A 23585-nucleotide genomic window follows, 5' to 3' on the forward strand; every position below is an offset into this window, starting at 1 on the left:
ATTGGGATTCCAGATTGGAGAATGTTGATCTGCAGATGGCTGTGTAGATTGTTTTATCAAACGCAACAGATACTAATAGACGGGCATTCTCGCGAGCGGTTGTAGGGCCCAAATAACTTGACACTTCGACAGTCAAGTAGACTCGCAAAAAAGACCCTTTTTTCTGCGTCGGCGTAAATAGCACCACTCAACAGGCTCTAAAATTTAGAGGAGGTAAAACAGTCAGCTAAGGATTCTCTCTCTCTCTCTCTCTCTCTAAATAGTTTGTTCATGATTTTGTATTAGAAAATCAATAGCATTCTCTCTATCACTGTTCTCCTAGTTCATATATAATACTGCCAATCTTTTCTTACTTGTCCCAATGATTTTTCTGTTACTCTGTCGGCTCTCTTTTCTTACCTTCTCCCAATCAATTGTCAATTCCTCATCCTTGACAGAGAGATCAAGCCCATAATCCAAACCAAAATGAGAGGATAATAAGGGCAAAAAAATCCAATAACAACACTACTTAACATATCAAGTAGCACTACACTTCATTTTCATATATACATACATACATATATGCACACGCAGAGTTATGGATTCTTTGGATTTATGCATTCAATCTAACCTAAGGAATAAATTGACATAATTACTGAAATCAACTGCACAGCTAACCAAAATAATTAAATCAAAAGGGTTAATTTTACCAAATAAAATAAAGCAACTGATAATATATGTATGAATGTATTTTGATAATCAAGCTATAAGCAATAGATTAGCAAATTTATATGAAACTGAAGTTGTTTTCTTAAACATGGCATTTTTAATTGCAATTCAGACTAGAAATTTAGAAACAATGGTATGTGAGAAAATGAATTTTATTGTTAAACAAAGAATTCATTCGTAGATGTTGAGATTTATAAAGTTCACAGAAGACTCAACCAAAAGTTTTGGGGAATTAATTTTTTATTTATTTATTATTTATTATTATTATTTTTTCCCTAGAGAAAGAGAGTAAATAACGAGAAGAAAAGACAGAAATAGAGATAGAGTTATATTGTAGCTGAAGAAGGATATGATTTTATTGAATATATAGTTACAAATATATCAATGCCCATATAATGATAAGGTACAATTGTGAAAGGAGATGCAGAGAAACAAGACAAGACAGTTAGGATGAAAGGAATTAAATTTTTTAACGGGTTAATGACCTAACTGTATCGGCCTTTACTTTTTAAAAGATGGTCAAAAATTTGAATTTCAGTAAAAACATATGTGTGTGAGTACTAACCAAGAAAAAAAAAATGAACCAAGTTTGAGTGAGATGCATGTTTGGAGCAATAGGGTTTGGAGTAGATCAATGATGCTGTAGGATACAACTGGAACTTTATTCTTTTACTTTGAATTGGACTTATGAGGGATATGCTTGGCAATATAAAAAGTTTATTGAAACCCTAAAACAGCTTCCTGCATTATTTCCTACAGAAGCTGGTCCTCCCGGTTTCTTCTAAAAGCTCTTCTGGGTCCGAAGCTCTTCTTCCAAAATCATTAAAACACTAAAAAGAAAAATTGAATTCTTTGGCTCTAAAAGCCAAAAGCGGCCTTTCAAAAGTTAATTCAAACACGGTCTTTTTATTTTTATTTCAGTCACTGATATATTATTTTAACAAAGTAATTATATTAATTTATCATATAACGTTTAAGGTATATTAGTTATGTCTCATGAGATATAAAACTATTAACTTTCTTATTAATTGAGGGATTAAGTGCAAAAAAAACCCTCAAGATGTGCAAGAACTATTTCTGAGTTTTCATTGACAAGATTTGATCTTAAAGAAAGGAGGGAGTAACCCTTAAATGAGATTGCCTAAAATGGAAAATGAAGCTACTGAAAATGAGATTGAAGGGACAAATTAGTCATTGTTTAATTATATTTGTTTTGCAGATTTTTATTTATTATTATTATTATTATTGAACTATTAAAATAAATGGGTTGAGAGTTTTGAGCAATGGGATGTCATGCATTTTTTTTTTTTTTTTTTTAGGTTTGTTTGATACACATGCCATATCAATTGGATTTTGTGAATTCAGACTTTTAAGCCATAAACTTGATCATTCAACTATTTAATTGTTTTCTGCGTATGAAATCCAGCGCATCTCTCGGATTTCTTTAAGTCTTGGGCCACTGGAGGATATCCAAATATGGGATGTTGAAGCTTCAAGACGGTTCAGTGTTAACTGTTAAGTCAGCATACAAATTGGCCGTGTCTCTATATCCTAATCCGAATTTGCGGACCTGGAGAAGGGAGGATGGTCCAAGGGTGTCTGTCAGTTATGGGGTAAGCTGTGGAGTTTTTCTATATATACCTTCCAAAGTCAAAGCACTTGCTTTGGAAGTGCTGTTATGGTGTGATCCCAACAAGGTCTGTGTTGGTTCGACGATGATACTTAGAGGATCCAGTGTGCCAGCGGTGTGGGTTGGAGGTCGAGGATATTAATCATCTTTTTTTCCGCTGTTCTCACTCCATTCATGTATCGAAGTTAACCCCTCTTCGCTCGGACTTTTTTTCTCAATCCTCCTTTATCTTTTGTTGAATGGTGGGATAGACTTTCGAGTGTAGCAGTCCGTTCTAAGGAAAATGAGTGTTTAATGGTGGGTTTGACTGCCTTTTGTGTGTGGACGATTTGGAAGGCTAGAAATAAAATGGTTTTTGAGAAGGTTTTGTGGAATCCTTCCATGGTGGCTACTCTAGCTATAACCCATTTCTGGGAATTTACGAATGTGCAGAAAAAATGTCAACAACTTGGCTCTCCTTTGCACCAGATTGTTTCCTCTTCCCGTTGGATTCTTCCGTTGCATGATTTTGTTAAATGTAATGTGGACGCTAGTTTTTCAAGGCATTATCTATTGGGGGGTGGAGGTGCGGTGTTTCGGTAATCAGATGAATCTGTTATTCAAGTAGTGATTTTTAAGGCATTTTTCGCCTCATCGGTGCTTGAGGCTGAGACTTTTGCTTTTCGTCATGCTGTTTATTGGGTCAAAGTTTTTAATTTTCAGGTTGTCTGTTTTGAGTCGGATGCTAAAGTGGTGGTGGAAGCTATAGCGGGATTTTGATATGGAGATGGTGTTTATAATTCTATGTTGTCTGATTATCCGAAGGGAGCTTCAAGCTTTTTCTCAGTTTTCAATTTCGCATGTTAGGCAGGATGGTAATCGGGTGGCGCATGCTCCTATTGCGTGATGATTTGGAAGAAGATTTGGTGCTTTAATTGCTGCCCTCACCGATTGTTCATCTTTTAGATGCAGATGTTGCTATTTCTGTGTGATGGTTTGGCTCCTTTTTTGTGTTGTTGTCGCTAGGAAAAAAATAAATAAATAAAAACTTTTCTCCTAGATTTTATTTAATTTGTATGACCTGCCAAGAATTAATCTAAAATTGGCACACATTTCAAAAACATGTTTAATAATTTAATTTTATTATATTATTACTTCAAAATGAGTGGAGTGTTTAAATTGAACGTTAGAGTAAGTATGATATTATTTTATTTTAAAAATAAGATAAAATGTTAAATAATATGAATATTTAGCAATATTATTCTGTCTTTTTGTTTAAAAATTGTTGTTCAAAATATATGGTCTAAATATACCATATACTATAGTATTTTTTATTTAAATATAATGCAAAAATATAATGTGTGTATATATATAATTTCTTATAAAATATAGCTATATATAAGAAATAAAATAAAACTATAAAAATAAAAGAACCTGATTATAAGTCGAGATTAGAATTTGATTCTGTCCTTAAGATAGATTCGCCCTATTATGGTGCTAACGGGCTCAGTGGCGTCTATCTTCCATGATACAACGACTTTTCTTCCTTCGGTAGTAGGACTGCAAATCGAAGAAATGGGCGAATCGGCTCGGTTTAGTACTCTCTCTCTAAAGTAGACTCGAACTCACAAACTAAAACTCGAACCCACAGACTAAAGTCTATGTATGCAAGAAGAGAGAAGGAAAAAGAGAATTCAGAAATGGAGAAGAAGATTTCTGAATGGCATGTTTTGCAAATGAACCCAAGGGGGGTTTATATGGGCAACAAGGTGCCTTTTCGAGTGGGTGCAACCATGGGTCATGATGGTTCAGAACCAGGTGCAACCCTTTGGAAAAAACAAAAAAAAGTGGTTTTTTAATTTATATTCAAATACTAGAAATTGGTTTTTAATTTAAATTCAATTGCACTGGTTCAGATTCAGGTGCACTGGTTCGGACAACCCATTTATGAAACCCATAAGCCCAGCAAAAAAAAAAAAAAAAATTAAATTAAGTCCAACAACACAAGCCCAATTTTGTTTAATTAAAAATTAACCAGACTTTACAATCAAGCCCAAGCCTGGATAAGGTCGGGTTGGGCGCGCACGTGTGTGGTAGTTGGTTTGGACCCAAGCTTGCCTAGGTTCTCCCCTCTTAAAAACTTGGTGCCCTTGCCAAAACCCAAATCCTAAACTTGGGCTTATTTAAACTTCAAATGGTTTTACATTTTTTCCATGTGGAACAAGTACTTCCCAAATTTTGCATACCCATGTAGGATTATCAAACACCTCACTTTGGAGCTAATTTCTCATTCACCGGAAACAGATTTGAGAAAGTAGATATACCACGTTCATCTCCTTGCGGAGAGGAACGTGTTCGTCTATACATCCGCAAAAAATTCTTAGCCAAATCTGCTCCAAATTTCATCCAAAGTTTCTATTTTATATGCCCTATTTCCAACAATCCTCCATGATGAGCGCTGAATATTGCATATTCGAGCCCCTAAATATGCATATGTTAAGACCTAAAATGATACTTCTATCTATTGTTAGATTGATTTTTGTGTATTTCGTGTTTTTAGGTACTTTTCCAAGGAAAAGGTTAAAACCGGGCTTTTATGATGAAAAGAATGATAAAAAAGTTTATCGAGTCGTTGCTGGTCATTCAAAGCAAGCTGAGAGTCAAAATGGTGAATTTTGGAGAGTTTCAAGTTTAGAAGCTCGAGCCTTAGTTCTATGGCTCAAGCTTAGCAGAAAAAGACAAGAAATCCAAAGGCAAGAAAGCTCGAGCCAAACCACAGGGTGCTCGAGCCTTTGCCTAACAGCTCGAGCACATGATGTGTCAAAATTGAAAAGTTGATCTAAGCTCCCAGGACCTCGTGCCAAGCTTCAAGGCTCGAGCACTAACACCTAGAGCTCGAGCCCACAACCCTAGAGCTCGAGCCCAACACCTTGGGATCGAGCACTATGAAGGAAGGATCGAGTACCATCAATAAAAAGACTTTTTGGACAAATTTTGATCACAGAGCTCGAGCCCAAGCTTCAAAGCTCGAGCCCAACTCAGAAAGCTCGAGCACAACCACTTAGGGCTCGAGCATTGCTAAAAACTCTGGACCTACTTCTGTATTTTGGGCATAACTTTTGACTCGAAACTCCAAATTGAGCTAACTTAGCGACTCTAGAAAGAAAACTCGAAGCCCAATGTTTTTTTCTCTAATACCCATCTCGAGATTCATACTTTAAATATTTCTTTAAATATGAATTAAACTAATGTTATTGAGTTTAATTCCATTTGATACATAATTATTGAAATCCCAAGGTTGAACAGTTAACCATAGTATGAGGTTCGTGGTAAAGTTAATCCCTAAATATTTCTTCTCTTGATCTCAATCCTTTTATTCCGTTTATTTTCTTTTATATTATTGAATTGCTTCACAACACAACACAACAAATCAAATAAAATCTTCATTCTAAATTAAAATAGTATTAATTAAAAACTCGATAAACCACCACAATACTGGAGGTTCGACACCCTCAACATAACCCTATTCTACAAGGATTCGTTCTATTGCGTGTGGTATTTTATTATTGATAAATAAAAACACACATCACCTCACATGAATGAAAATTTGTGTCAAATGCAAATGATGAAAATGTTGGAGAGTACTATTGGAAAGTTACTACATTAAGTTAGATAATTTTTGGCTTTGAACCTTCCCTAGTGTATTACTATCAGATTTACTAGTTAACCAGTGAACATGATGTCTTGAACTATTCAACTGTTGATGTAAACCAAGACAATAGCAAATACATATTTCCCTTCCACACAAAGTCGGTTCTCACGGTTGTGTTTATATGGCCCCGAATAACTCCTGGTATTTCATGAATGCTCTAGAAAACTTAGCCTTCAAAGTTCTCATAGAAACGACCCCACTTTACACTTATATAGGTGACCTCTTATTAAGAGTATCTTACCATACCCCACTTGAATTTTTAAGATATAAGAGTCATTAAAAGTATAACTTATCCTAATCATTGCTATAGGCAGCACTGTCTCATCATAAAAACGGGTAGAAGATTAGATCTTCCCAGTGCTTCTAACGGGTCATTCAGAATTTATATTGTCCCTTTGAACCTAGATCTTGGGATCTCCAGTCAACTAGGTTGGATTTTTATTAAGATGACTCGTTAGCTTTCGGATTTAATCCCATTCCCCTCGACGAACTATACACTTACTCTCTTGTCAAACCTTTTGTAAATGGATCCGCTAAATTATCTTTTGAACTGATATAATCTATTGAGATTATCACTCTTGAGAGCAATTGTCTAACGGTATTTTGTCTTCGACGTATATGTCAAAACTTACCGTTATACATATTACTTTATGCCCTTCCAATTGCTGATTGACCATCACAATGCATACATATAGCGGGCACATGTTTAGGCCAATTTGGAATATCTTCTAAGAAATTAAGAAGCCACTCAGCTTCTTCTCCAGCTTTATCTAAAGCAATAAATTTAGATTCCATAGTGGATCTAGCAATACAAGTTTGTTTTGAAGATTTCCAAGATATGACACCCTCTCCAATAGTAAAGACATAGCCACTTGTGGATTTAGAATCCTTCGTATGATATCCAATTAGCATCACTATATCCTTTAAGTATCACTGGATATCTTGAATAATGCAATCCATATCTTATGGTATATCTTACATATCTTAGAACCCTATTTATTGCAATCCAATGGTTCTTTCCTGGATTGCTTGTATATCTACTCAATTTATTAAATAAGTATGCTATTTGCAGTCATGTTCAATTCATCAAATACATTAAGCTTTCTATAATGCGAGAATACTCAAGTTGTGATATGCGAGGATCAGTGTTTTTCGATAAATGAAGATTTACATCAACAGGAGTCTTTATAAGACTACTATCTTCTTTATTAAACTTTTCTAATATTTTCTCAATATAGTGAGATTGAGATAATACTAGACCATTTGATGTTTTAGAAATCTCGCTTCGTAGTATGACATCAGCTATGCCTAAATCTTTAATATCAAAATTTTTGGTCAACATCTTTTTAGTAGTTTTGATTATAACATTATCAGTACCCATTATTAGCATATCATCTACATATAGGCACACAATGACATATCCATTTTGAGTGTTGTTCTCATAAACACATTTATCATACTCACTGATTTTAAAACTATTTGACAACATCACTTTGTCAAATTTTTCATGCCATTGTTTAGGTGCTTGTTTTAATCCATATAAGGATTTTACAAGCTTGCACACCTTCTTTTCTTTCACTGGAACTATAAAACCTTCAAGTTGTTTCATATAAATTTCCTTCTCTAATTCACCATTCAAGAATGTAGTCTTAACATCCATTTGATGTATTTCTAAATTTTGCAACGCTGCAATAGTGAGTAATAATATAACGGATGTTATTCTTGTTACTGGTAAATATGAATCAAATAATCTAAGCCTTCCTTTTGCTTGTATCCCTTAGCAACAAGCCTGACTTTGTATTTATCAATTGAACCATCAGGCTTCATCTTCCTCTTGAAAATTTATTTATACCCTAAAAGTTTAGTACCAAGCTGAAGATCCACCAGCTCCCAAGTATGATTTTGAATGATGGATTCAATTTCACTATTAATAGTTTCTTTCCATTAAGGAGCTTCAGGAGAAGACTTAACTTCCTTATAGCTTTGTGGTTCATTCTCTAATATATATGTTAAAAAATCAGGACCAAATGACTTAGACATTCTAGCTCTTTTACTACGTCTAAGTTCATCCTTATTTCAATCATTTATAGACCCTTGGGTAGAAGCCCATTTTTATATAGAGCCCATTTATACATAGTAGTGTTATTGCAAGATGTGCATAGGCTTTGCTTTGGTCCTTTGCTCTTTATGTCTTATTTCAATATCATGTTATGAATTAACCGTGGTGGTTTTAGGTTTTGGACTCCCAAGTCCCGTGTCAAGGTTTCAAGACTATTTCGATAAATGAAAAAAGTTTTACGAACAAGTTTACCATTAGCAAACCATAACTACTTCATTTGATGATCTACATTGATGATCTACCAAATTAATTTCATTAAAAACAGATTTCCGTTGCTCGGACAAAGACAGAGCTTGTGTTTAACTGTTATGTATTAAACTTTTCCACATAATTAAAGTAGTTAAAATACTACCATAACACGGATTTACCTAATCTCTTTGATCATTTTTGTTGCACAGCTTGATGCATTCAAGCTTCTGGATAAGACTCTTTTAGTGTTATTTATATATACTTAATATTGTTCCCCGAGACTTTGGCATCAACGCCTTGGTCATCTATTAAATAAGACCTTTCGTTTGCTTTCTCATTTAACTACAAATACCAAATTTTGTAATATTTCTGATTGTTTAATTTGCCCATTAGCTAAACAAACTCGTTCTCCATTTACATTAAATTCTATTCGCACTAAAACACCTTTTGAATTAATTTATATTGATATATGGGGAAGGTACCATGTTCCTTCTATTACTGGGGCATGATATTTTCTCACCATCGTTGATGATTATACTCGTTGCACATGGGTTTATTTGATGCATTATAAATCAGATACTACTACATATCTCACTACATTCATTAATTTTGTTGAAACACAATTTTCCTTGAAGGTAAAAATTCGTCGAAGTGATAATGGACCTGAATTTATAATGAAATTTTTTTATTTAGATAAAGGTATCATTCATTAAACAAGTTGTGTCTCCACTCCAAAACAAAATGGAGTAGCAAAGAGAAAACACCGTCACCTCCTCAACGTAGACCGAGCCTTATTATTCCAAGCTAACCTTGCCAAGAAATTTTGGGAAGACGCCATATTGACTGCTACCTACCTTATCAACCGAACTCCCACACCTCTCCTGCAAGGGAAAACACCTTTCGAAATGCTTTTTCACAAGTAACCTGCATATGATCACTTGTAAGTGTTTTGCCTATGCTTTGCCTCAACACATCACCATCGTCCCACCAAATTTGATGCCAGGGCCACCCGATGTCTTTTCTTGGGTTATCCATATGCTAAAAAAGGATACAGGGTTTATGATCTCTCACATGGTATAATTTTCAATTCACGTGATGTCATTTTTCGTGAAGATATTTTTCCTTTGCCATCTTCCTGTAACGACCCGAACTCGTGGGTCCAAATCGCTAACTGGGTCCTTACCCGAACCCGAAAATACCCAAGGGTAAAATGGTCGACTAAGGTGTGAAAATAAATAATATAACTCTAAATGAGTCTAAATAGGTCAACATAAGTCATAAGGGTCATTTGAACTGATGACGCAAGGTCCTAAACATAAGAATGAGAATTTCACATAATTGCCCCCTTCGTTTTCAAAGAATTCCGAAGCAGTCAACACTAAAAATGTTATAAATCTCTCTATGATTGGAATTTTTGAGTGAAATTAATTTCATTGGAAATTTAACTCAAAATCCTTGAAATTAGACTCAAGAATGACCCCATTTGGATGTAAAACAAGGGAGATATGACAATTTGAAGTTTGGGATAAGAAAAGGCTCAAATCAGCAAGGGAACCGGCTCCCATTCTGATGGAGCCACCTCCTTTTGCTGAGGGAGTCGGCTCCCATTCTGATGTAGTCGGCTCCATGCTGAATTTTTGGGCGAAAAAGGCCACTGGACAAAAAAGAGCCGGCTCCCAAAGAGGAAAAGCCGGCTCCTAACCTAGGAGGTCTGAAAATGGCTAATACAAGTGCATAGGACCTTGGAGACCTTATTGGCATCTACGGCGCTCCTTCTAGGTCAAGCTAGCCTCGGACTCGTGAAATCCGGTTCATTTAAAAAAAAAAAAAAAAAATCCCTTCTTTAAAAAGAAATTTTACTTTCTAAAAATAACTTTCTTTTCAAATTTCCTCCTGTCCCTCCCTTATGCCATGATATGCAATGTGATGACTTTTATCTACGAAAATCTCCATTTCATCATTATGTCAAAAACAACATCATCATGGTATTATGATAGTCAACTAAGATCATGGCATACTTTGGAAATTCAACACACAAAGATATTGGTATCTCAAGTAAGATACATATACACAAAAGTTTCCACAAGTATACTCAACTTAGAATTATATACACAATGTCATGCTATCAATTTCACCTTAATATAACTTCTCATATAAACAAAACCAAGCAAGCCTTTGACATATAATTGAAACAATTCATGCTACAACACTTAAAACATCTCTAAATCCACAATTTCATGCCAAAGTTTACAACTCTAAACATATAACACAAGGAAATAGGAATTACTCAATAAAAGTCAAAACTTAGAGCATTAGGGAGACCCCTACCTCTTTTGTGTGGAACCAAACAAGTCTTTAAGCCTAGTCAAATTCGAAATTCTCTAAACCCTTGCACCATTGGTCTCAAATGAAAGCCTTTGTCGAGTAGAACAACTTCTCTTTCTCGTCTCTCTTACGAATCTCATTCTAAACCTCCTAAATATGGCTTCCAAGCATTGAGTATATAAATGTATATAGATATAGAGAGAGAAACGAAAACTTTAGAGAGAGAAAGGGATTCTACCGAAAATGGAAGAGAAGGAAGGTGATGGTATGGTTAATATTTGACCTTGTGGTCATTGGCTTGCCATTTGTCACATTTTGGGTGGATGACATTTTTTGGTTAGTTACTCTTTTGGCCATTGCCTTCTATTGCAATACCATCCAAGTCCCTAAAATATCTCCCACCAAAATAGATACACATAAATATATATGCTGGTGAAAAGTCTATAATGCCCTCACCTAAAATAGCAAAACGGGGAGAGGTTCCCGAGCTCTGAAAACGTCCCGACTTCCGAAAATTCTAAAATCCAACCCATCACTTATAAATGACTAAAAAAAATTAAAATTACATTTCTAAAATTCTCGATTTAGGAAAATTGTAACGACCTAAATCCACTGGATCCGGATCATTAAACGGGCCCTTACGCGACCCAAAATCATCCGAGGGTATAATGGACCTTTCACGTTAAATTAATATATTAAAATCCAACAAGGACAAGATAGTCATTCGTCACAATACTATTATTTTGAGACTCCAGGTGTATAATAGTCTTTTACTTAGATAAAGTCTGGGCAATTTAGTTCTTTTCGTGATTAAAATATAATTATAGAGTCTTATTGGGTCATAAAATAAATACTTGTAACTTTTAATAGGTGACAAGAGGGATAATTTAGGAAACTAAACAAAAAAATGTATGGAACAGGAAAACCGGTCGACGTATAGATATCCATACGTCGACTGGTTTGGGTCACGCATATAGGCTGACTCACTGCCAAGATACCAGTCGACGTGTGGGATGTACACGTCGACTGGTTTGAGAAGTGTACAGTGACAAACTCTCTGCTAGGATACCGGTCGATTGGTTCACACTATACGTCGACTGGTTCACGCTACACGTCCACTGATTTTGGGTTATATACACTCAGTTGCTTACTGTCCAAGGGAGACCAATATACATCTACACTCAATAACCAACCACTAACGCCACTACTCTCACATACAAATTTATATACATTTCAAAACCTAATGCAACACCAACCACCACGTTGTTAACGTAATTTGCCGCACGTTACTTAAAATACACACAAACTGATTTTGAGTGAGTAAAACATAATTTCATTTTCCAAGGGCCATATACAAAATGAATCCAATCATTTAACATGTTGCAAAAATAATACATATTGATAACAAAATTTTTGTAGGATACATAACACGTTCCAATACATCATTCAAAGACCGAATTACATAAGTCTCATTTTATACAAAATTCAAAGGAATTAAATACAGGAGTAAGGCGTCTATGACCAAAATTTACATAGCTTTGGTATAAATAAAAGTGAAGTCCTATCTACATTGATATCCATGGATGTATATTATTCACCGGCTCATCTTCAATCTCTAAAAAATGATAATAAGTAGAGGAGTGAGCACAAGGCTCAGTAGAGAATACCTAAGTGGTATCTCCTCAAACACGGTAAATAATTACATGCCTTACAAGCAATGAATAGGAAAAAGAGACGGGGATCATGCGAGGGATTCACATACGACACCTCAATTTTTTTAATAATTCACACACCATCATATTCAATGCTATGCACAAGATGCCAATGCAACCACACATCACACTCTACCCTCGCATAATCACACATTCCGTCTATACCATCGTATGTCCACGCATCACTTCCACACTCCTACACATCCACACATTTCATTCACCCCTCCACACATCCACACATCCACACATCACATTCACACCCTCACCTCTCTTATACCCATCAATACCCTCATGACATGCATATGAAATATTTTGATTTCAACCATTCAAATTCTCATCATGCTTTCATTATCCAATAAGCAATTTCACAACCATAACAAGATAATCCAACACTTAAACATGCTTCTACATACATCAAAATGACTATACAAAGAGTAATAGAGATAATCCACCATATAGTAACTTCATAAAATGTCAATTGAAATTCATACACAAAATAAACAATTAATTTCCATCAAACACATTAATTAGACAAAGCTTATGCATCAACCAAAACCCTAAAATCTTCATTATTTAATTAACATCAAATTGGCATGTCAAAGGAGGGAAAGTCATCTAATTAACTACCAATTCCAAGGAAATCGACAATTAGATAAACTCTACCTCAAATAGAAGAAAAACCCCAATTTTTTTCGAAATCCTCCAAGCCCTTTCACCTTTGGTCTCTAATGAAAGCTCATGCCAAGCTCTCCAACATCCCTTCTTGATCACCTCCAAAACCTCACTCTAAACACCTCAAATCAAGCTTGCAACAATGGATAAATATGAGTATATAGATGTATAGATATATAGAGAGAAGAAAAGGAAAAACTAAGGAGAGAGAGAGGTGGTCTCGGCTGAATGAAGAGAAGGAGGAAATTAGGTTAATTTTTCACTTTGCTTCCGAGGCCAATAATGTGCCACTTGTCCAATTCTTGTGGATTACTAATTTTGAGCAAAGTTACCTCCTAGTCCATGGTCTTCCATTGTAATAACATGCCTACCCCCAAAATATCCTCTCAAAGAATACATATAAATACACACACACACATGTGAAATGCCAATAACGCCCCTCACTTATGATGAGAAAACCAAGGAAAGTTCCCGAGTCCGGAAATCGTCCCGACTTTTGAAAAAATTTAAAAATGAAACCATTACTTTTAATTGACTTAAAATGATTGAAAATACACTTCTAAAACCCTCGGCTCAACAATTGACCAAAACGCCCCTCTAGGCCAGCGTGGCACGCAAAACGAGGCAAGGATTAAAATAATCCAGAAAAGTCAAATAAATTCCTAAAAAAAATTGGAAAATAGGAAAAATCGGTAATGTTACAAAAATGACTAAAACGGACCTTGGGACCCGTGTGGCATGCAAAACGAGATACAAAAAATTCAAAAAAAAAAATCAAAAAAAAAATCTGGAACATTACACTTCGGCTGTAAACTCACCTCCAATGCTTCTTCATTCATCAATATATGATGATGACAACTCCATTCCATACTTTCCTTCCAACAGTGATGTAACGACTCAAACCGAGGGTCCATATCGCTAACCGGGTCCTTATCTAGACCCGAGGACACATTAGGGGTAAAATAGTTATTTTACGTTATGAGAGGTTAATCCATCCTTAAACTAGTCAAATGAGGTTTAAAACAACTATTCTAGTCATTCCATGAAGCTCAGTGAGGTTCTACGATCACCGGATATGAATTCCCAAAAACGCCCTTATCGGTTCAAGGCAAATTCTGACACTGTTCCACTAAAATAACCATAACTCTAAAGATGAGGGGAATTTAGAGATGATTTTGATCTCTTTGGAAAGCTAACTCAAAATCCTTGAGAATGGGCTCAAGAATGACCCTATTTGGGTTCAGAACGAAGAAGTTATGACCATTCGAAGTCGAGTGTTCAAAACTGATAAGCTAACAAAGCAAGTTGTGCTCAGTGGAGGACTTGAACTGGTTCAAGGACCCTGAACCAGTTCAAGATGGGAAGTAAGCCCACACGAGAACCATGACACCCCCTTGAACGGGTTCAATTAGGGCTGAACCGGTTCAAAACACCTAGAACCTTGAAAATGCCCTAGAAAGCTTAAAATCTTGGATTTTTACATATTTGCACTACTTTGGTCCTTATGTAACCTTATTCAAAGCTCAAACCTGCCCCAAATCTTTCATTTGACAGTATAAAAACATAATTAAACTCTCGTTCATTCAAGTAAACCGAATACAAGCCCAATACATCATTTAAAGACCAAATTACATAAGTATCATTTTATATAATTTCCAAAGAATTAAATACAAGAATGAGGCCTCCATGGGCAAAATTTACATAGTTTTAATATATATAAAATGAAATGAATTCTAGTTACACCAATGTCCATGGATGCACATCATTTACTGGCTCGTCTCCGCATTCCTGAAAAATGTTAATAATGATAGGGTGAGCTCAAGAGCTCAGTAGAGTAAGCCTAAAGTACATTCCTAAAAATCCCGTGAGTCGCAACCAAAGAAAGAGAATTAATAGGGATCATGGGATTATGAGGCATATCAACCATATATGAATTTCACCAATTCACAAACCATACCAGCAAACATGAAATGCAATTGCTCCTCTCTTCCTTTCCAACCTAACCTCACTAAAACTTTCCTAACCATCACCTTCGCTTACCACACTAACCACCATCTCATCTTCTAACCTTCTTTTCCATATCAACCTTCATCCTCTCAACTCACCCCCATGCTAAGAATATGCATGCCTTACAACCATTCATCAATACACAAGTCATAATTTACATCATAGTTATCATATCAAACATCCAAACATAAAAATTGATCACATAAATCACATTTTCACATTTTCTCATAGAAAAATAGCATGCTTGGCTCAAATACAAGAAAAACCATCATTTTCTAAACTCAAGTAATTAGATTAAAATTATCTCATGTTTAACATCATAACCAAAATTTCACAACTAAGCATGCTTCATAATATCAAGATATGCATGTAAGAAAATTCATAGAACTTACTAAAATCATAGGAATTTATACTTTAAACTTCCCCTACCTCAATGAAGCAAGCCAAACAAGGCCTTAGCAAGTTCTAGCTCCAAGCCCCAAACTCAAATCCCACCAAAAGCTTGCAATACCGGTACCAAAACGTAGCCCTTGCAATGATCTTCAATTTGCTAACTCTAGATTAAACAAAATATTCTTCTAACATGAAGAAATTTTAGAGAGAAGGGAGAACAATATAGAGAGAGAAAGAAAATAGAGAAAGAGAGCTTGTGGTGGGTGGTCTGAAAATGAGGGAAAAAGAAAAGGAATGGGCCAAATGGAGACACTCTTTTGGTCTCTAGAATTTTCTAGGCTACTCCATGAAGCTAAAATGACGAAAATGACACTTGAACTTCTTTATAACTTCAACCTTGTCATAAAATACCACCCTCCATATAATACCACTAACACAACATACATACATACACATAAATATACACACACATGTGAAATGTCAATAACGCCCCTCACTTAAGATAAGAAAACTGGAAGAAGTTCCCGAGTCCGAAAATCGTCCCGACTTCCAGAAATTCTAAAAATGATACCGTCGCTTCTAATTGACTTAAAATGACTAAAAATACACTTCTAAAACACTCGGCTAAAAAAAAAATGACCAAAACGCCCCTCGGGGCCCGTATGCCCGTAAAACGAGGCAAGGATTAAAATAATCGATAACATTACAAGTGAAATGTCTCCACCTGACCATCTCCCTCAAGAAGAACTTCCTCCCCATTCCAATAACGACACTTCTTCCCAAGCCATTCCTTCACTTGTAGCTTCTTCATCCATTGATCAACCTACTCCAATCTTGTCTGCAGATCCACAAATTCCTCCATCGCAGCCGATATGTACAACAACAACACCTGGTTATCTCTGTGAGTATCATGTTGGTATTTCTCTTCCTTTACAAATTATCAGCATCTAACTCGACCTTGGTTGAAGCTACATGTGTAACGACCCGAACCCATGGGTTCGAATCGCTAACCGGGTCTTTACCCGAACCCGAGAACATCCAAGGGTAAAACAGTCAACTAAGGTGTGGTAATAAATAATATAACTCTAAATGAGTCTAAATAGGTCAACATAAGTCATAAGGGTCATTTAAACCCATGACACATGGTCTTGGACATAAGAATGAGGATTTCACACAATTGCCCCCTTCGTTTTCAAAGAATTCTGGAGCAGTCTACACTAAAAAGGTCATAACTCTCTCTACGATTAGAATTTTTGAGTGAAATTAATTTCATTGGAAAGTTGACTTAAAATCCTTGAAGGTAGACTCAAATTTGACCCAATTTGGAGTTAAAATGAGTGAGATATGATCATTTGAAGTTAGGGTTTAAATGCTGTCTCAGTTTCATTTCGGCAGACATGTGTGCACTATACCGGTCGACCGAAATGACCCATCGGTCGACCGAAATGACTCACTGGTCAACCGGTTGTGACTTTGAAGTTTCCTAAGCTACTGGTTTTGATCCCAAATGATACCGGTCAACCAAAATGGCTTACCGGTCGATCGAAATGGCCTAGAAATGCAAGTTTCTCACTGTTTAAGCACCTAAGCAACTTGATAACATATGGTTAACACTTGAAATCTTTAATACGATCAAAACCTGCCCCGTAACATCCATAAACATGTATATAATGATTAAACAACATTTATACATCTTAGTACGATCAAATTACATCCTTACATAATGAGATAAATTCATTTATATTGAAATTGAATACATGAGACAATAAAGATAAACTTCCTAACTACGTCTAAATATGTGAAGGTGTTTCATCCACTTTGCCGCTTCAAAACCCTAAAAAATAATAAGGCAGGGGTGAACACTAGGCTCAGTAGAAGTCGCCTATGGCGTTAAGTTTAGACTCCATTGAGCCACATACACATAATGAGGATAAAAGTGAAGTCGGGGTCATGCTTTAGGGAATTCAAGTCATACTATAGTATAAACAAACATTTGCATCAACCATATACTACATTTCAACAACTACGTGCATGATGTTAAGTGTAATGCACCCTGTCCCCTGCTTGGTCTGTATCGACCTAACTTTTACTTTTCGAAAACCCGCTAACTGACTTTACCAATACGAGATTGATAACTATCCCCGGTTCCAATTATGGCAAGGCCTGGCAACTGTTAAAGGGCCTAGTATCAACTTTTTCATGCCTTACACCGAGCCACGCTCCCTTTAGGTCAAGTTAGCACCGGACTAGCGAAATCTGGTTCATTTTATAAAACCTCTCATTCACAGAAAAACATTTCCTTTCAGAAAACTTTCTTTTTCAAATCCCTTTCAAATTCCCTCTTTCTTGTCATGCCATGCCATGCAATGTACCATTTTCATTCATGAAACAAGATTAATATTTAAACATGGCATACTTCATAATTCTAATACAACATAGCATTTCCAACCCAATGAATATAAACAAAGCCTTCTATGGAAATTTAATACAATCATAACATTTTTCTCTATGCAATTTCAAACAAGGCATTTTCACATGAATCAACCATGAGTACACTTAATGTAAAATCATATACAATCCAACACCATGCTTTTAACACATATACAAGCAAATCATGCTTTTAAACACTTAGTCATAATATCAACATTCATATAATAGCAATTTTATTTCATGGCTTTCAAATCACAAAATTTTAAGGAAGAAAAAGTAGATTTACTCAACAAAAGCTAAAGTTTGAAGCATTAGGGAACCCCTACCTTATTGAAGCTAGCCAAACAAGCCCTAAGGCCTCCCAATAAGGTAGGGCTAGCCAAATTCTTCCAAACCTTAGCAACCATGGTCTCAAAATTTGGCCCTTGACATGCTCTCCAACTTTCCCTTCTTGATCATCACCAAAATCATAGCTTAAACCTTCCAAAAATGGCTTAGAAGCATTATGCAATATAGATACATATAGATATAGAAAGAGAAAATAAAAACTAGAGAGAGAAAGAAGAAGCTTCTGTTGAATAAAGAGGAAGAGAGTTGGGTTGATTTTTATGAAATTGATTCCATGGCTCTAAGAGTGTCACTTGTCAAGTTTTGAGTGAAACCAACTTTTGGTCAATTTACCACCTTGTCCCTCACTTAAACAATTCCTTCCACTTAAATCCCATAAATATCTCAATGAATGATTACATCTATATATATATATATGTGTGTGTGTGTGTGTGTGTGTGCGTGTGAAATTTCCATAATGCCCTTCACTTAAATGAGAAAATCAGGGAAGCTCCCGAACCCACAAATCGTTCCGACTTTCCGAAAATTTTTAAAATCAATCCCTTGGCTTCTAAGTGACTTAAAATGATTAAAAATAAATTTCTAAAACCCTTGGCTGGAAAAATGACCGAAACGGCCCTCAGGGCCGGCGTGGCATGCAAAACGAGGCACAAAAAAATTTTAAAAAAAATTAAAAAAAAAAATTTAGAAAAATCCGGAACATTACAACAAGTATCACCTACCCCTTATCTAATGTTCTTTCACATGATAGATTATCACCCAAACACCGTGCCTTCACCATTTCTCTTTCAGTCCAAAAAGAACCATCCTCCTTTGCACAAGCAGTTTGTGATCCTAAATGGCGTCTCTCTATGCAACAAGAACTTGATGCCCTCAAAGCTCATGACACATGGTCTCTACAACCATTACCTCCTGGGAAGAAGCCGGTTAGGTGCAAATGGGTATACAAGATCAAAATCCACTCCAATGGCACTATGGAATGCTATAAAGCCAGATTGGTAGTAAAAGGTTACAATCAAATCGAAGGCCTAGACTACCGAGAGACTTTTGCTCCCGTTGCAAAGCTTATGACAGTTTGTTTTCTCCTTGCCGTAAGTTCAACTCAACACTGGCATCTTCACCAACTCAATGTCTATAATGCATTCTTACATGGAGATCTTAATGAAGATGTTTATATGTCTTTACCTCCTGGTATCGGACGAAAGGGGGAGACACGAGTTTTCAAACTTCGCCAATCATTGTACGGCCTTAAACAAGCTTCGCATCAATGGTTCATTAAACTCTCTACTGTTCTCAAGCAAGTCAACTACAAGCAATCAAAGCCTGATTTTTCCTAGTTCGTCTGATCCCAGAACGGTAAATTCACTGCTCTCCTTATTTATGTAGATGATGTTATCCTAGCAGGAAACAATCTACAAGATATTGAAGACACCTATTCATTCTTAAAGGATCAATTCAAATTGAAGGATCTTGGACAATTGAAGTATTTTCTAGGTATAGAGGTTGCAGCGTCTAACAAAGGCATTGCTCTTTCACAACGAAAATATGCTCTCAAGATTCTTGAAGATGTTGGATATCTTGGTGTGAAATCAACTTCTTTTCCCCTAGAACAAAACTTATCTCTCAGTAAGTTTGAAGGTGACTATTTAGGGGGAAAAAAAAAAGGTTTGAAGGTGACTATATTAGTGATCCATCTCCATACCGAAGGCTCGTTGGGCGGTTAATTTATTTAACTATCACACGACCCGACTTGGCATATGCAGTCCATGCATGTTTTAAGTCAATTTATGGACAAGCCACGAGTACCACATTTAGAAGCAACCCACCGTGTCTTACGATATGTGAAACGAACAACAGGACAAGGAATATTTCTTTCTACAGAAAGTTCAATTAATCCAACTGAATGCCTTCCGTGATGCAGATTGGGCGAAGTGTCGTGACACTCGACGGTTAGTTACTGGGTATTGCATACTTCTTGGCAGTTCATTAATTTCCTGGAAAACCAAGAAGCAAACGACAGTATCACGGTCCAGCGCAGAAGCCGGATACCGATCTATGGCTGCAACCTGTTGTGAAATTACCTGGTTAAGAACAATTCTACAAAATTTGGGCATCAAAAATTCACATCAAGTTAATCTGTATTGTGATAACCAGGCAGCGCTCCATATTGCTTTAAACCCAATCTACCATGAACGAACAAAGCATATAGAAATTGATTGTCACCTTATACGAGAAAAAAGTTTGAGATGGAATGATCAAGATGACTCATTAACCCTCATCAAACCAGCCAGCTGACATTTTTACAAAACCATTGAGTTCTTCACAATTCTCGACTCTACTCAGCAAGTTAGGAATTATCAACATACATTCCAAACTTAAGAGGGAGTGATAAGGAATATAAAGTCAACTAAATCTGGGATTGCACAAGAACTGGGATTGCTTCCTTATTCCTTACGTAAAGGAATGTAAAGTCAACTAAATCTGGGATTGCACAAGAACTGAGATTGCTTCCTGATTCGTTTCCATTTTCGTAAATAGGCATTTATAGTGTACATGCACGGATCTAAAATACTTATTGTATTGTATATATATTCCCATATTATTCATGAACAGAAATAGAGAAATTCATTCCTTTTACATCAACCAAAATGTGGTAATGAGTCGGCAACCAAAATGTAGAAGAGCCCCATAACTCCTGTATGCCTTTTAGCACTGCTATAATTTGATACCAGAACTAGAGTCTCCCCATGAGATATCTTGACAGAGCCGGGTTGAGGATAACAAGTGGACATTCCAACAATATAACCAGCCTCGTTTCCTGCTTTCTTTCCTTTTCCATAAGTCGGTGTTGAATGGCATATTATCCGTCCATCCTAATTCAATATTAGTCGATTGTCAATAATCACATCAAGGTAAAGATATCACAGAAGGACAATTAGTTGCATGCTTTAGCAAAGAAATTTACTAAAGGAATTTGTAATCTGTATCTCAGAAAGAAATGCAGTTCCATGAGGGGATAGCCACTTTTTCATTCTTACAATAATACTCTTTTGTGGTAAATTTTTATGGATAAATGATCGCCAAAGAAATGCAGTTCCATGAGGGGATAGCCACTTTTTCATTCTTACAATAATACTCTTTTGTGGTAAATTTTTATGGATAAATGATCGCCATTTTGTCATGATTTTATCCAAGATAATTAAGCATTCATGTTGTTGCTCACCATGTAAAGATAGAAAAGAAAAAGAAAAAAAGAAGAAGAAGCTAACAGCATGTTCCATCTTCTACAATTTATATTGAGAAATTAAAGAAATCATCAAATCCTCACGTGGGAATGGAAGATTACTCTAGCATCAAGCCTCAGAAGTTTCATCGTTACAGGCAAAAAAAAAAAAAATCTAATTCGTGGTGAGACCTATCATTTGATGATACATCTCGGTAGAAAAAAAACAACTAATATCATCAATGAGGGCAGTTAAGGATGCTAAGTCTGATAACATACCATGAAAAAACAATATCAGACCAATCTAGTTGATGAGAGTAAAAGAAGACATGGGACACAAATAGGAAATAAGGAGTTAGAAAATCACCTCTCCATAAAGAGTCGAACCAATTCCCCCTCTATGCTGGTGTGCAACACCGTAGATGACATTACCGCCAGTTGGCATAGGGATGCTTACCCTTTTGGTGTCAATGCAAGCATCATGAGCCCCATCAGTGGCAGTGCAAGCAGTAACTTCATACTCCACCTAATATAAAAAAGACAAAGAAACAAACAAGTTAACATTAATTTCCCCCCTTTCTTTTTTTTTTTTTTTTCTTTTTTTTTTTTTTTTTTTTTTTTTTTTTTTGTTGCTTGCAAATAATGATAAATGGAGTAATCTCCCAATTCATTCTCTTACAAGCTAATTTAACAAGTATCGTCACAGCTCTACAATCAACATAATCTCTATGTATGCAATCAAGACCTTACATTGTAAAATCTACCTTTATACACTTATGCGGAACATCTGCTCTGATAAAGATGCTAATTGTACTTGCACTTAAAGAAAAAAGGAATTCAGGGCTTGTAAATCTGTTCTGATACAAGACGATCTTTTAGTGTCATATTTTCAAAAACTGATGTCAGCATAATTTTAGAAGCCTTTCTATTGATATATAGATGCATAATTTAGACCAAAGTTAATGACTTCAAGCCATAGAAGAAAAGTTCACTCACCTGGCAATGATGTTCTATAACTCCGTCATCTAACTTCTTCCACATGTCGGTTACATCAAATATATATATTTTAATGGGCAAAATGAGCTTATTCCAGTCAACCCACTTCACTGTATATCTCATGTATAGACCACTCTTGGCACCCCCAAAGCCTTGTCTCACCCTGCATTGTGTATGATCATAGCAACAACTCAAGCCTCCCATATAACCTGGCGTCAAAGGTTTACCATTTTCATCCTTTGTAACATTATAAAGATCACACCTGCATTCGGTGCATCCCACCCTATCCTCCACACCCCGCGTATCAATTGCATGGACATTCATCAACCATTTCTCCTCATATCCATTAGGAATTTTTGCTGGATTACCAACTTCTATTCCATAGGGATCTGGCACATGTGTGGCTGTTCTTCGTGTTTCAGATCCAAGGCCAAAATACTGCCCAAGAGTAGTACCACATACACCAGCATTGCTCACGAAAATAAAATCAGATTCATTGTTTGGAACTTCTACACTTTTAGGCTGATAGTATCTCACAAGAAGCCAGTGATGGAGATAAGTTTCGTAAAGGGGAATGGGATTTCCTGCCTCATCAACTACTTCAGCATTGAAACTCTTGATGGCAATATGACCTCTTGGAAAGTCAATGTCATAGTAGTACTTGTTTACCACTGATCCTGGTTCCAGTACAAACTTAGGAGATAGGAAGACCGACGATTTTACGCCATTTTTAGTACTTATTCGAGCTTGTGAAATTTGAACACTTAAACCCAATAGGAGAATTAGTAAGGAAAGCAACCAATCTCCAGAACAATGTGCCATATTTTCTGCGAATGTCAATAATCTCTGGTTAGACAATAAAATTGCTTAAACACAAGTATAGCTCTAAAGGTGAGGAGGACTGAAATAAATACATATTTAGAAATTTTCTTCCATAATGTCAATATAAATACGTAGAAATGGCAAAATTTTGGCCGGGAAGAGTGAGAATGCTATGAGGGCAGTCACTTCGTACGAAAACTGCCAAAGGTAATAAACACCCTTAGAGGGTCCACAGTGGATATATAGCGAAAGATGGCCCAAAAACAAAAAAAAAAAAAAAAAAAAGCCCATTTCCTCATAAACCAAGCAAATCTATAGGG

General features: G+C 36.0%; 1 protein-coding gene across 1 annotated transcript; it reads right to left on the reverse strand.

Moving 5' to 3' along the window:
• Positions 1 to 20863: 20863 nt before the first annotated feature.
• On the reverse strand, positions 20864 to 23265 carry LOC132281099 (uncharacterized). The gene is made up of 3 exons (XM_059782835.1): positions 22444 to 23265; positions 21815 to 21973; positions 20864 to 21097 (listed from the first exon to the last, which is right to left on the reverse strand). The coding sequence occupies exons 1-3, from the start codon at positions 23263 to 23265 to the stop codon at positions 20864 to 20866; spliced, it is 1215 nt and encodes a 404-aa protein (XP_059638818.1).
• Between the last annotated feature and the right edge of the window lie 320 nt (positions 23266 to 23585).

The sequence above is a fragment of the Cornus florida genome, unplaced genomic scaffold (genome assembly GCF_030987335.1).
Source record: "Cornus florida cultivar Cherokee Brave unplaced genomic scaffold, ASM3098733v1 CherokeeBrave_3.0.0_Hap2_Chr11, whole genome shotgun sequence".
In the NCBI taxonomy this organism is placed as follows: Eukaryota; Viridiplantae; Streptophyta; class Magnoliopsida; order Cornales; family Cornaceae; genus Cornus; species Cornus florida.

Bases quoted from the DNA above. Each gene is read 5' to 3' on its own strand.
- LOC132281099 (XM_059782835.1), bottom strand. From the start codon at position 23,265: ATGGCACATTGTTCTGGAGATTGGTTGCTTTCCTTACTAATTCTCCTA. The intron at 21,974-22,443 runs GTGAGTGAACTT...TTTTTATATTAG, and splicing joins TTATAGAACATCATTGCCAG to GTGGAGTATGAAGTTACTGC. The intron at 21,098-21,814 runs GTGATTTTCTAA...ATATTGAATTAG, and splicing joins GTTCGACTCTTTATGGAGAG to GATGGACGGATAATATGCCA.